The 15,804-nt window shown below is 31.5% G+C and overlaps 1 protein-coding gene across 2 annotated transcripts; it reads right to left on the minus strand.

Moving 5' to 3' along the window:
• Positions 1-8,951: 8,951 nt before the first annotated feature.
• On the minus strand, positions 8,952-15,547 carry LOC136269633 (uncharacterized). 2 transcript variants are annotated; one of them, XM_066083453.1, is made up of 8 exons: positions 15,392-15,547; positions 11,745-11,877; positions 11,564-11,643; positions 11,207-11,479; positions 10,972-11,073; positions 10,436-10,547; positions 9,978-10,086; positions 8,952-9,827 (listed from the first exon to the last, which is right to left on the minus strand). In XM_066083453.1, exons 1-8 carry the CDS (start codon positions 15,408-15,410, stop codon positions 9,651-9,653), a joined length of 1,005 nt encoding a protein of 334 aa, XP_065939525.1. In that variant the 5' UTR covers positions 15,411-15,547; the 3' UTR covers positions 8,952-9,650. The 2 variants fall into 2 exon arrangements, with proteins under 2 accessions (XP_065939525.1, XP_065939524.1); XM_066083452.1 differs by having other exon boundaries at positions 9,972-10,086; positions 15,392-15,546.
• Positions 15,548-15,804: the final 257 nt, after the last annotated feature.

Consider the following 15,804-nt stretch of genomic DNA (forward strand, 5'->3'; position numbering starts at 1 on the left):
GATTAAAAATTAGAAATAGCTTATAACTTCCTTGTTTTAATCAAAAGTCATACATGAACACTATTATTATTAGTTATTAGTGTAATAGTAAGTTTTATTAATAAAGCTAGTACTCATCTCTGCTTGTCACGAATAACTTAGGAAAATATAATTAATATACTTTTTCATTAAGCAATTCCAGACTGGCACAGAAAATGAATTAGTCATTTTCAATCATTAGTCATATATGATAAATATCCTTTAAGCTTCACTTTTATAAATGAAAAAAAAAGAAAACCTTTTATAGAAAACAATCATAAACAAATGGAATTGTTATATTAAAAAATATGACATCTAATACGTTGGGCACAAAGCTAATTTCTTCCAAAACTGCTTTTGTTGCAATAAGAAAGTATTTTGATAACCAAATCAAATGCTAAGTGGTATACATATTAACATGACAAATGTGTTTTGATGGTGCATTGGTTATGACTTAACTTTTACACAACACAGATTAATACTTTGCCATGATTTCGAATTTATAATATAAACACATGTTTGTTTCAGTTCCATAACTATATTACACATCGACCTTGCGTGCACTTGTTGAATATGATTTAAACGATTTGGGAACACTTGTTAAGCAAATTGCCAAAATCATGCAATTTTGAAACAGAAACAACAGAAATGAAATACGTATATGGTGTATATATGGTGTATTTCTTTTTTGTAATGGTTTATTTTTACCAATTTTTTTCTTAGTTTTGGGATTTGTGCTCCAAATGACTGATGACGCGATGATTGGTACTAATATACTTAAGATTTGCGCAAGAGCTTTTTAAAGAGCATTTGCCCTTTGGGCTATTTAGCAATTTGTTTGTATATTTCATAATCTGGAACAAATATTTGAATGGTTTTCTTTCCCTCTCTCACTTATGTTTTACATGATCTGCCATTTGTAATACATTTTTATTTATAAGTATTTTTCTCTCTGTTTCACAAACACACACTTGTAGGTGCAGGAGAATTAACAATGATTGAGCAAATTTCATACTATTCAACTGTTTTTTAGGGATGGTAATGACCTATGTGACACCATGTGCACAGACTTACATATGTATTATGAATTCTAATGATATATCATCTTTAATAATGGGATAAAAGCGTTTCTTTATCTACCTAATTAGAAGACTTGCAACTATTTGGGTTTATGGAAAAAGTAGATTCAAATTTAGTTATAAATAAAGAAATACAACTGTTTAACGACAGTTAACCTCCTTCCACATCCCGATTCTATGCATGATGATATGACTTGTGGGCATTGTTCTAGTTTAATCGGAGTCTGAGTAAAGAAAAATTTGTACAGTTTAAGAGCTTTTTTAAAATTCATATTGTATCAATGAATAAAGCAAAGTCCAATTCAAATAAAAAACAGAAAAAGTGGATCTGATCCCCAAAAGGGGTTAACAATCAAATTTAAAGAGATTACAAAGTTTGAATACATTACAATTCCAGTTTCTGACTATGAGTCATTTTTGCTAATTATGAATTTATAAAACTAACAGAAAACAACGAGTACTGATTAGAAAAATCAGTCCATGGGTGCTGCCATTTGGTTAAAATCATTACCTCCCTGCTGGGTTATCTCCAAGTATCTGAGAGGGGTCAGCACCGATACTGACATCACTGAGCATTGCATTGCATTGTTACACACGCTAAAAACAGAGTTAATTAAATAACAAAAATGGCATCATCAAAAAGTGAATATTAAAGCTTGAATTTTGATCTAAAGAATTGTCATTCTAAAAAAGGACGATGGAGCAAGGATTTTGGATCTCAGAGTGACGGATTTTAGTTAACAAGTGTCATTAGATGGATCGGTGCTATTGATAATATATAAAGTTTCTTGAATTCAAGTAGACACTTAACCGGTTGCTATAAGTTTGATCATTTTTTGTGCTACATAAATAAAAACACAAAGTGCATTGCTCAGCTTCCTGATTTTGACGTTGTGCCTTATTTTTATTATTCTAATCTGAGTATAAACCGAACCGGCGAATGTATCAGGATATACTGTAAACGTATTATATTTGGCGTGTATGGTATTTTGCGGAAATTAGTTTTTGAACACGTTGGCGTAGATTTGAATTAGCGTATTCTTGAATGTGACTATTCTTATACATTTGTAAAGGTTTTTCAAATTACAAATAAAATAATCAGTTTATAATTAGTGAGTTCGCTTAGGTTTCCTTCCTAAGAATCAAGTAAGAATCAACAAATGCAACGAAAACTTCAACTGCCAATAGAACACGCAGTAATAATAAGATTTTCCTAGGGCTTACTTTGGCTATTTGATTGTAGAACAACTAACAAGAATCAAAATCCAGAATTAAACTATAATCAACTATCCGTAGACTGTGGATTTAAACAAACAATTCTGTTTGCTACCACTGTGCTACACAACCACTATCAATTCACCAATACACGGTCAGTCGAAAGTCACCAAGACACAATCAAGTCACTAAGACACAAGTTACAGAAGCAGGGTTAAGAACTGAGTGGTCTAGCTAACAATTCTGTTGCTTTACGACACAGCTCAAATCCCTGTTCTGTAGACCTCTAACCGAAGAGTTTCGCCAGAAGACCGGTTGAGTCGTTCACCGGCAGAAGACTGACTAAGAATGATAGGGTGGCTGTATATATACCCTGCAAGTTCTCACTGATTGGTCTAAAATGGAGACATCTGATTGGTTAAACACAGGATACATTTCAATCCGGAAGTAAAATCATTACACATACATGCATGGCATTTAGCGATGTCCTTGATTTAGCGGAAGTCGCAATCCTCCAAAAGCGCTAAATAGAATACACAGCCAAACGTAGTACGTTTACAGTAATCTTAAGTTAAAAGCAAATCAGTGAGAAAAGCATTTATCACTAGTAAAAAGTGAAGGTTAGAATCCCCACAAATAAAATAAAATTACCTTTCATATTTCCATGTACATGTATTTGAAATCTACAAACAGCATTTTATTTATGTTAACACTAAACATTTATAATGCGACGGTCTCATACTAGTATTTCACAAATTATAGATCCATGTTTTGCACAAATCATATTCAGTTCTCTTTACACCCAGGCATACCGTTTTTCAGCTCATCTGAGCTGACAGCTCAGGTGAGCTATTCTGATCACATTTTGTCCGTCGTCCGTCCGTCTGTCCGCCCGTCTGTCCGTGCGTCCGTCTGTCTGTAAACTTTTTACATTTTGAACTTCGTCTCTAAAACCGCTTATCCAATTTCAACCAAAGTTGGCACGAAGCATCCTTATGGAAAGGCAAATAAAAATTGCAGAAATGAAAGACGGATCTTCATTCAAAGCGGAGAAAACCTCGAAACTGTAGAAAAAGGGGGTGCATTTTTAAAAATCTTCTTCTAAAACACTACTGAGTCAAGTTCAACGTTGTTTAGCATAAATTATCCTTATGGGAAGGAAAATATAAATTGCAAAAATTAAAGGCTAATTCTGTTTCAAATTTGAGTAATTTACGAAAATAATAATAAGACAGAGAGAATGAGGGTCAATCAGTTTTACTTCGGGTTCGGTATTCCATATCTCAAAAACCTCTTTGAAGCGTATGAGAAATGGGTCAATCTGACAAAGATGAATTTGGTTGTTGTGGAACAGTTTGCGTGCATAAGGAATATTTAAAACATGCAAGATACATTACTACCGATTTTGTGAAGTAAATTGAGATTAAATATTCCAATGCGTTGACATTTTCACCTTTGACGGGGGTTTTAGCTTGTTTTGATTTTCGTTTCGTTTTCATGAATTACGGTTTTTAACTAAGGGGAACTATCGCCTGTATTTTGTAATTTCTACGTATCAATCAAACATAGACATCGGAAAATAAGACAGCTGACTGTTACTTGCGGAAAAATAAGATACATTAACAGGTACGGTACTATAACAACTAAAATACAAATTCTAATGTAATACGGTATGGTCTTTGCGTGATAGTTGATTACTGCGATGTGTTTTAAGATAGATGTCAGTATTTTCTCTAGTATGTTCAGTCTAAACGGAGATTAATTTTGCTGATGGAAATACTAAGTGTGTGTACATGTAGCAGGGACATAAATACTTGTTAGCTCACCTGAGGTGAAATATACAGAGAAATATTCTTCTCAAAAAGCAATTAACCAGAAAAGATGTAACTTGTGTGGAAGCATCCTCAAGTAGTGTAGATTCAAGCTTGTCCAAACCAAGATCCCCGGGGGGTACGGTGGGGCCCCAATGGGGGATCAATTTTTGTTTAGATACAAATGTATAGAGAAAAATCATTAAAAATCTTCTTCTCAAAAACCAGTAGGCCAGAAAAGCAGTTACTTGTTTGGAAGCATCCTCAGGTAGTGAAGATTCAAATTTTTTCAAACCATGATTCCGGGAGTAGTGTGCGGCCACAGTGGGTGGGTCGAATTTTTCATAGGAATACATAGCGAAAAATCTTTTAAAAAATTTCCTTTCAAATACAAATTGGCCAGAAAAGCTGTAACTTGTGTGGATGCATCCTCAGGTAGTGTTGATTCATTCTAGTTTGTTGAAGTTTTCAGGGGGTATATGTGGGGTGGGACCACCAAATTATGTTAGTGCGTGTAATTCGGTACGATCTCTACGTAATGGTTGATTAATGCAACATGTTCTATTAAGATGCTCAGCAATTTCAATCTAGAGATTATTCTCGCTGCTAGAAATATATAACTGAAGTTATATGTGATGAAAAATAAATTTTTCTTTGAATTTTTTTCTTTGTTTTAGTGCAGTTTCTCTTGTTTAAATTGTTTACAAATTCCTATAGTTTTACTAACCTTAGAGTCAAGCTTCGAGTTATAAGCAAGATACGGAGCTCTGCGCACAATGCTTCTATATGTTTGTATACAAAGCTGAGGTCATGCTTTAGTTTGTTTATATTTTAAATACAGCTTTGCTGAATAGGAAATACCAAGTTTAAAAATCTTAAGTTGAATGTAATAAACTCATGACTCAAACCAAGCTATGTATCTTGCTTATAATTCTACGATTGTCGCTGAAATATTGGTTGATCAATAGAAATGTCTTGCTAAAAGGATGATATGCTGTAACTACTTTCTGGTGCCCCTTCTTCAACGATGAATTGCCTAAAATCTGCACAAATTTTTGATAGTTTTTCAAACACTAGTAAATGAAAACGACGCCTTTTAAACAATTTCCTTAGTCCTGACACATTATTGTTATTATGAGGATAAAAGCATTATCAGTGTTCTTAAAAAAATTATTGCAACGGAAAATCATCTTTGTTTGTACACATTTGTTGTTTTTTAATAAAGATGAAAATAATGGATGGGACTTGGTACAATAGAGCGACATGCCTGCCAATTGATACATTAATTTGAATTATAGCTCTTTAACATATGTGACAACATTTTTCAGTTAAGTTTATTCTTCAATCAAGTGAGTAAGGATATTGAACGTCATACGAAATGAATTCATGCCTGAAAAATGACAATCGTTTATAATGGTGAAGGCCAATTAAATTGTTCAATGTTTTTAATTTGAGGAATTGAGCGCATTCATTCTGGTGCACTGAGGTACACTTTTCCTCTTTCACATTAGAATTTTTTAAAATACAATAACTAGTAAGTAGTGGAGGGAGAAAATGTACCTTTATGCTCTCATGTATTTTAATCGTTTTATAAAGTGATTGGGGGGGGGGGCTAAAATAAAGGGAACTGGAAGTTAACCGTAAACACCAACTGAAAATTATTGTTTAAGTTCTTTATATTGCATATTATCTTATTTTCGGTAAAAATGGTATTCCATAAAGGTAAATAAGTCAAAGATAAGGTATATGCAAAAATAAGTGAAAATTCGGATATTCATTTTTGGTTAATCTACTGTGGGGCCACATGGCACAATATCCGTTGAACGCCCATTTAAAGCCAGTGTTGCTCAGGGGAGCGATGTGGCCCTTTGGGCCTCTTGTAATTAGTTCTATGATTTTTGTATAATCATTAACCAAGTCACCAGCAACAATGTGAATTATGTACGTCAGAGAACATGCTAGGGAAGAATGGATTATCCTGATGAAAATAAACTAAAAGGTTATAGGCCTCAATATAAAGTTTCGTAATGCTTTAAAATTTATAAAGCAATAGATTTTTTTTTCATTTGCACTTCCTTCTACTTGAGTGAATTATGAGTATTCTAGCTACATTGACAAAGTCCAAAAAGTATATAGATATTTTATGTTGTGAAATGAAAACAGTCGCTCATAAAATTAATCCATATACGAGGGTTGTCCCAAAGTAGCGTAGACAAGTGGCGTTATTCAGTTAATCGAAGACAAACGAAGATGAAATTTGTGCCACAAAGGGTTCAAGAAATTTGCATTCAAATAATGTTTTAAAATCGAATATTGTTTGAGATTAAATTAGTGAAATGAAAGCATGTTAAATCAGAAATTCGACATGCGGCGCAATGTCAAAAACGAAAAGTTAAAATCAACAAAATGAATTGAAAATTGGGAGGAAAAGTATTTTTCGAATGAAAAAATTCAAATAAAACATACACTGATATTTGATAATAATTCTATTATTTACTCAGAAAATGTTTTGGCTATAACAAAACTTTTAAATATTTTATAGCGCGTTTTGTGACAAGTTGAAAAGTTAACTGGTAATAAAATGACGTTGTCAGCGTTTAAGGCGGTGCAGCAATAACTGATACAATTTTGTAAACACCATGAAATAAATCCTAAGCGGCTTTGGAAGTAAATGAAATTAACAAAATCGATGAGAAATGCGTTTTGTGAATAAGTAGTTAAACAACATTGAAACTATTTGAACAAGTATGATGACAATAAGTGGAAAAAAGAAACCCCGAACGATATCAGTGGACGTCGAAATGTTGAACGACACATTTCGGTAAGACGGACGTTAGACAACAAGTAATACGGAGCAAGTTTGGAGCCAACAGATCGTTTGTACTTAGAAAATATTTAAAAAATACAAAACTAGAAATATATATTGAATGTGCAAGCAGGGTACATGTTCAAAGATAATATTTTTTCTAAGACATTTTCGGAAAGAAAATGTAAATGTTATCGTAAGCGATATGGAGGGTTTAGCAACAACGTAAAACTGGAAATTTTCGACGTCGCATATTGCACCGCCTGACAATACTTGTTGTTACTAATCATTCATTTTCTCGAGAAATAAATAAAGTACAGATTTGAACTTTTCAGCATTGTTTGCCAAAGGGTCATTGATATAAACACAGAAGTCTAATGAAATTGCAGTGAACAGATTGTAAATTATGTGTCCTGTCTACATTATTCTGGGACAATCCTCGTATTATTGGTAGAAAATAATTTATTGAACTAAACTAAACAGAACAAGCCAGATAATAATATAAGTCAATACGACTTATTATTACTAGCGGCTTATGATTTGTAACTAGCGTTAATCTGCATTCGTATAGGTACAAGTGTAGATGTTGGCAGCTCTTAACAAAGGCATTAACGTCCTTTCTTTTTGTCGAACTACGTTGTTCTAACTAGGTAAGTTATCTTCGTGCATACCCAACAATTATTTTTCTTTAGAAGGAATAGCTTAACGTCAACTTTGGCTTGCATTAATTATAACAACCATATAATTCAGTAGCGCTTAACTGATCCTTACAGCATCATTCGTTATAAGCGAATTGAATTTCTTAACTTAACACGGCCAGTTATTGTTTTATTTTTTTTACTTTTATGCGATATTCGTTTATGTCAGAATCTATTAGTTGTCCTGTTAGTTGAATTAATGTTCAGTAACCTTGGATTTTAGATACATAATTTGTTATTCGAAGTGTTTGTTAGACATTTGATCAAATTTTAACTGATATTTCGAATCATAGCAGAATCTCCCGTCTGCAGTGAATACAAGGAGGAAGAAAGATAACTTTGTTTTATTTAAGTTCGCAATTTGGTCGGTTAAAAGCTATGTTACACTAACGTAGTTGTTCCGTGAAAATTCTTAGACACGAATCACGTTGTTTTTATAATTCAATATATACAAGGAGGTCGTCACTATTCATAGTCCCTAAGTGCTTCGCTGGCGGTCTCTTGAAAAATATCAGTAGCTGACAAAATTTTAAAAATTGCGACGTTTGAATCGACGCAATCCTCCGTGAGTTGTTTTCTCATTAAATAACTTAAATGCTCTTTTAATTCGATTACATGTACGTACTAGTAATATCCTGCACTCTCTACCAGCATTGAGAATATTTATATATGGCTTCATTTAAATAGTAAATTGCAGCTTGTCTTGTTCATTTACTTTATCTGATAAACACGTATCAACTAAATGCATCATTTCAAATTTATCTGTCATTTTCGGTTTAAATGCAACGACAATTAACGGTGTAGAGTCATCAACCCTCTCGATAATATCAAGATTCTAGAACTTTTTCACTTTAATCAAATAATGATTCGGGATGCCTTTAGTTCTCGACATTTTGGAGATAAACTGATTTAAATTGCCGCCACTAATTTGACGGTCAATCCTTAACATAACCTTGTTTTTTTATACACATAAAAAATGAAAGTTGAACTTAATTTAAGGCGAGAGAAATTTGCGACGATGTGGCTCTTACAAAACTCGCGATCATTTCTCGCACGTAATAGAAATTGGTTTTAAGTAATTGTGCTTCTCTATTTTTTGACCAGTCTTTTAGCACGGTTTGAATTTTGTGTAAAGAGCTGCTATTTAATGACAATATTTATTAAATTGTCAAAAGGTGTTTCAACATTTTAACATAAGAAAAAGAGAAGTAAGCCATTTTGCGACTGATGTTCTAATAACAGAATAAATCCTATTCCTCTTTATTATACAAAATCATCATTTATCATCATTTCACAAAATAAGTAACAAATAAGTTGTAAAATTTATTATTTTATATTTACATATTTAACATACAATATAATACAATAGCAAATTGTATTGTTTTTAAATACTTATTAATAAAACACTTATAAACTGATGCAAATATTTAAAGCAAACAAGTCAATACGTACCAAATATCCATGCATGGTTTTGTTTTTCAAGTTAAATAGACACTGTTACCCATTTCAATGCTGAAATGTTTTAAAGCAGAGAATATATTTGTAACATTTTGTTATTAAGCATAATTGATCGTGGCCTTCAAAAACATCATCAAATTTGCATAATTATACCTATGAAAAATAGTCAATATTCTCAAGGTACAAGTATAATTAAAAGATTGTGATGTAGATTCTGAAATTGTTTTTGTTTGTAATTTACATTTGGTTCGTCTTTATATTGTTATCTAAATAATAATTAAAATACCTTTTTGTACAATATAATGAGACTTTATGCTACTTTTTCACTTGTTCTTTTAAGCAATATCGATTAAAAAAAAGGAAATAATGTTTGTTTAAGTATCGAAGATGTACATGTTAGCAATGAAGTTTATAATCTTTTGAGGCTCACTTTGATGTTCAAAAACGTTTATTTACTATAAACGCTAGTACAAATCCTCGATGATTACAAAAAACCTTCTTTTTTTCAGAAGATTTTTACCACTTTGAACACGCTTGTTCATTTTGTGTTGCGGTTCTGAAATTCTTAGCACAATTTATGGACATGAGTGTACATATCCTCTATAGCTTTTATTGGTGTTGATTGAATCTCTGTAAGGCATTGGGCATGGTCATACGGAGAATCGTTCAAATCTGAATTTACCCTTGTTTCATGAAGATGATTATAGATAGTACCATCATCTCTCGTTTTAGTAGTTTTCTTCTGAAAAGAAAACCCAAACAAACACTATGTTTTATATTTTACTGATATTGTATGAAGATATTTAAAATATTTTAATGAAGAAATAATAACAATAAAAATAAGTCATGAGCTACATTGTAACTTTAAACATAATGAAATTAGAACCTTAACAATTTTTGCGTAGACATCTCTTGTCAAAGGCTTTTTCGGAATTTCTGTATCTGATGCCCTCGGAGGTATATTATAGGTGTTATTTTGAACACTTTCTCCCCGTAAGACGCTGTTTGAAAAAAAAGAAACATTTTGTCATAAGACCTTCCATGCGTTTACATTACCAATCAATGGATTCACGTTATAATCGGGGTTTTTCAGATACCTCAAAAAGCAGCAATAACGCTGCTTTGGTAGCATGATATTAATAACATTCGACAAATTTAAATCCAAATAATTATGATTAAAGGTTGGCTTGTCTTAAATGCATAAGCACTATTTAATGGATTTAAAACGATATCTTTAATTTATATTATTGTGGGAAAATAGGTACAGATAACATAAATATTACAAAAATGTTTAAAACTTAAGTACCAGGTCAGTAGATGCATAATACAGAAAGTGTAAACAGAACATACCACAATTTGCTCCTTACAAACTTTGATTTTATCAACCAGAGGCCAAGAACAACAAGTATTCCGAATACCAGACCCAACAGTGCTGAAAGTACTAAAAAGCCTCCCTTTATACCTGGAAATCACAAGGTTAAACAGGTGAGAAGTATTTTTGTAATTTGTAAATTAAACATGTATTCAAAAGGTTAAGAAAGGCTAAAAACCTTTGTTATGATCATGAATGATCATTCAATTAAGAATTCATTATCATTAAAACAGTTACCAAGTTTAAAGGTTTTGAAGAATAGGAGGACTGGATGGTTGTGGTCATTTTAAGGTTGTTTTTTTATCCCATTAAGACATTTAGAGCTTGCCATGAAGATGTAGAAAAGTGTTAGTGTTTTAAAATTAAATATTTGGATTATTTTACAAAATGATTAATGATAATAGTCAAGGATATCATAATGATTTAAAAATGTAAGGCAGATATATCTATGGGAAATAAGCCAACCACCCAATCGCCTTATATGACATTCATTTGCATGTCATCGAAAACATACATGTTGCCTTTGACGTCAAAGTTTTTGTAGTTCTAGAGTTTGGGCGAGGGGAAGTTTCTTCTATGGTACATTTCCCTTCCGTGTTCTGACTATCACTACAATCTAAGTCATTGTTACATTTAACGTTCTGATTTCTTTTGGAAGACATGCCATATCAAAGTTTTTGTTTGCCATCAGAGAGAGAGAGAGAGAGAGAGAGAGAGAGAGAGAGAGAGAGAGAGAGAGAGAAGTGAACCTTTCTGTTTCCTTTTAATTGTTTGAGAGGACATTGACTTTATTGTCTCATTTTTTACACACGTTACAAAATTTAGTTTGCATGCGATATTGACTTCTGAAATATTATGGCATCCCAGACATTTGGCAGAATACACATGCACAGGGAAACTAATACGATGTCCATCCGAAACTTTCAGTCTAATCGTGAATTCACTGTCCGCAGCACAAAGACCTTTGTTTATAGTTATTTGACACGATTTTTCGCAAACAGTTGGCAACCAATGCGTGGGATCTAAAAAAAAATGAATATAACTGAATGTTTACGAAACAGTTTTGGAAAGATATGAAACAACAGTGAATGCACCCTTTTAAATACCATTGCTTGATGAAGTGTTTCGGCAAACAACACTACCGAATTGTTCATACAATACCAGAGCATCAGACAAGCATTTGGTACTAAAATAAATAAAACTATATCAGTGTGTTTTCTTGTTTACATTGTGAAAAAAGAAAAAATAAATGGGAAATTATCAGAAAAAAAAATATAAACGAAATACTCAGTGGAATAATCAGCTCCTTCTGTTATATGAAGTTTCATAACGATAAGTGATATAAAGAGAAGTTTATAGTTCCTTGAAAAGCTACTGACAGTCCCTCCAATGAATTTTTTGACATCCATTCCAGCGTATGCTTAAACAATCAATTTGGTTTATTTTTAATAGATTAAAAATCATACAAACATTCATAAGGTAATATGATACAAAATATACCTACAAGTGCAACTGGCGCTTTTTATCTGTTTAATTTCACACAGGGTGACCAAAAATATCTGATACCATTTACACTTTAAATAACTTTTGATTAAAGAACTAGGTACTATTTCAGACATATTTTGCACTGTTTTAGAGTGAATTTTAAAAATATCACAAAAAAATGAAATGTAACGTTTATTTACACAAAAATACCAATGAATTAAGAATTAATAAATAGTTACGTGATTTGACTTTTAAAATTTTAATTGTGACGTCAAAAACAGCGCATTTGCCCGTAGTTTTCATAAAACTGAGCAGAAGACACAAGTCCCTTAGTGGTTTTTTTAAATAGAAAAATATGCCCGCAGCCGTCGCCCACGATGAAACTCATATTGTAACTTTATCATGTGATATCACATAAAATATATCAATTTCGTTGTAAGTAAAGGCTGTGGGCTCATTTTCCTCTTTAAGAAACTATAAGAATATGTGCCATTTTTCATCATTTTTTACAAAATCTTAGAAATATGTCAAAATGTACACATCATAGTTATTTTTTAGAACAAGATAAAACTTTTTAACCTGGTACTTAATATGCACACATGTTCAGGATGGTATATGTGTATGTTTATGAGATTTAAACAACTTTTGAATTTTAGGGCAAATATTGAATGAAACTGTACCTTCTTCTTTAATTAACAATCAAAGGCCACAAAAGCGTCGAGCTGACATTTTCTTTAATATAAAATGATATCAATAATTTAAATTTTTGTACTAAAAGTCGTTTATCAAAAAAAAAAAATAAAATAAAAAAGTAAATGAATTATATTTTATGCTGCTTTAAAAACAAAACTTAGTATACTCCCTTATAAAATAGGTAGTGATGCGTTTATAATACAATAACTCATCATGGTTACAAAAATTGAAGAAATTTCGGAGTTAAAAAAAAAAAATTTTTGTTCCTGCTTAAAACAGCCTTTGAACATTTTTCACAGGTTCATAATTTGAAAACATTAACAGTGTGTCCCTAAATATAAAAATAAAACATACTTTTATTTATTTCAATTCCCTTTTGAAACAAGATTACCTATAGTATGGTTGTTTCCAAACAAATCCACAACACCTGCTATCTAAAATACTCGACCAAACCAAATGCATTATCGTTTTGATTTCATTGGATACGTTTATCGCTTATATTTATTTTGGAGACCGTGCCCGATAACAAATAAATTTACATATAAAATTTTATTTCTATCGGGCACGGTCTACAATCAAAATGTAAGCGATAAACTAAAATAATATTTAATGGTTTACACCTTATTGTATTCATCCGCCATTTCTTGATTAGGCAAATTTATACTTATGCAATGAGTTGTCAATAACCAGAGAGGCAAAGTTGGGTTTTTTGTACACAATTAAGTTGAATAAATGGAATAAAAATCTTGTAATGTGTTTAATACTTTAAGGATCTTATTTCTTATGTGCATTTAAAAGGCGGTGCAGAGCATGAATTTTTGGACGATTGCCAATCCAGACGATCGCTAGAAGGCTGCCGAGCATTAGCCCGACGCCTTAAAAATCAAAGGCATATTTATAACTGTAAATGACGTAAATTTTACAAATTTCACAAACATTCATAAGTTTTTGAGAAATTTAGCATTGTTTCTAAAAACAGAACGAAAAAATTACGCGTAAAAATGACGTCCTATTTTATCAATGACGCCGCCATTTGGTTCGGTAATATTCCTAACAACAACCACTGTACTGATTTCTTTTTCTTGTCACTTTTAAATAAGATGTTGCTTGTTGGGTTGTTTCCCAATGGTATTCTCATTTCTTATATCGTACAAATAAATCTGGGGTTTGTGTTTAAAAAATTCAGTTTTAAAACGGAAGATGACTTCTCTATTGTCCGATTCATCTCGAATAAAATTATATTCAACCAAAGAAATATGATGCATTTTTTTTACATCATATTTCAATAAAGAGCACATTTTACCATAAACTGTTTTGGTGAAAAAAATAAAGAATCTAATTTTTATTTGAGTCACAATTCACAAGTATTGGCTAAACACTATTTAAATCATATGCATTTCAAATGGTATCAGATATTCTGGGACACCCTAGGCCTGTATATGTAATACAGTTATCATGTTAACAGTATACGGTCAAACAAAACAGTCACTTAAACTGCCGACACTACATGAAAGATATAATAATACATGCAAAGAGGTCCAGAAATGCATTCTTTTTAAACTTCTATACTGGAAGTTGTTTGTAATTATGCAGGATATGTGATCTGACCTTACTGTTTGACATAATAGCGTTCCTCACTCTTTTCTTTTCTTTAAAACTTGGCAACGTTTAGGTTAAATAAATACAACACTTCATAATGTGATTTAAAATATTTTATTTTTTATTTTTTTCAATTTACTTTTTGAAAAGATAGTAAAAACACGAGCCAATCTTTTCAATATATAGAATTGATAAAAACCTTTAATGTAAATTTACATCTAAATTTGTACAACCAAGGGTCCATTTTAATTTATATCAAAGTTAAGTATGAGGTATATTATTTAAAAATTATTTGTCTCAAAAAGAAAACTTCAAACTGCTTAATCATGTAATAAAGTATATGCTTTGTCTATCGTTTACGTTGCTTCTTAACATTGAACATTATCCTCGATTAAATATTCAAACAGTGATCATGATTGACCACAACATTGCAACTAATTACATGTACTTGATATGACTGCCCAGAGCTCTCTGCAGTGTAGATATAGGTCATTTTGGAAATATTAAAAAAAAATATATCAGCTGCACCTGAACTTCTTAGTGATTCAATAATATGATACTCGTAATATGGATCGACCGAAATGTTCCATCTGCCTTATCTATTAACTGTCACAACTCTTAACATGGAATGTTTTACTTGTCTTTTTTTTATTGTATTAACCTGGGCTGAATATCTTTTTTCTGTTTGTTATTAACTTATCATCAGTTATAACGGCCATGATTGTAGTGTTAAGTTTCTTTTCAAGAGGATGGGCTAAACATATAAGCTTTAAATATAGATAGTTCCTTGTGAAACCAGTTCGTCTGTTACAACATCGATATCATATTGATAATTCAATACAACATTGAGATAATAGTTATGACCCAAGAAATTTCATGTAACACATTCGAAACATTTTTGGTAGAAAAAATATTGATGCAACAAAATATAATTGCAAATATAAGACACAGCAGTTGATTTAATACATTCATTTGTATAACAAATGTTTGATTGATGCATTGATATTTGAGTCAAACATATAACACAAACATGAACTATATTAACAAACAGAAATAAACACATAAGCTGTTGTACATAGTACAGTAATTGGTTACCTGCATTTGAACAAAAATGTTTTTTTAAATGCATTTTTAAGGGAAAAACTGAGAACACTTACCAGTTGTACCTTCTTGCATAACGACAAGAAAAATGACTTCCTCTTTTTTCTCTCTGTGTTTTTACTTTGTTCTGGAAATCTGATATTTTGTCCTTGTTTAATAAAGAGACAGTGGTTAAATTGCAAATACGAATCAATAAAATACACTGTATAAAATCCAATTAAATCGGTGGTATTATCATACAGCTAGTATTTAAAAGTGCATAACACTTGGTCCATTGTATTGGCTTTACTACGCATTGAGGGTATATCACAAGAAATGGTCGTCAATTTTAAATGTTCGAGTAGAATAAATAAGCTGAAACTTCTTAAGTACATGTATATCAGAGTTTACATTTGCTACAGGATGACTGTCTTGGGCCCAGAAAGCCAGACTGGATATTTAAAGTTTAAAAAATACATGATTTGTTTAC

The sequence above is a fragment of the Magallana gigas genome, chromosome 4 (genome assembly GCF_963853765.1).
Source record: "Magallana gigas chromosome 4, xbMagGiga1.1, whole genome shotgun sequence".
NCBI lineage: Eukaryota > Metazoa > Mollusca > Bivalvia > Ostreida > Ostreidae > Magallana > Magallana gigas.

Excerpts from the sequence above, each read along its gene's own strand:
- LOC136269633 (XM_066083452.1), bottom strand. Across the intron at positions 11,644-11,744 it reads GGAGCTGATTATTCCACTGA|TACCAAATGCTTGTCTGATG; the intron begins GTATTTCGTTTA and ends TATTTATTTTAG. Across the intron at positions 10,087-10,435 it reads TTTGTAAGGAGCAAATTGTG|CGTCTTACGGGGAGAAAGTG; the intron begins GTATGTTCTGTT and ends TTTTTCAAACAG.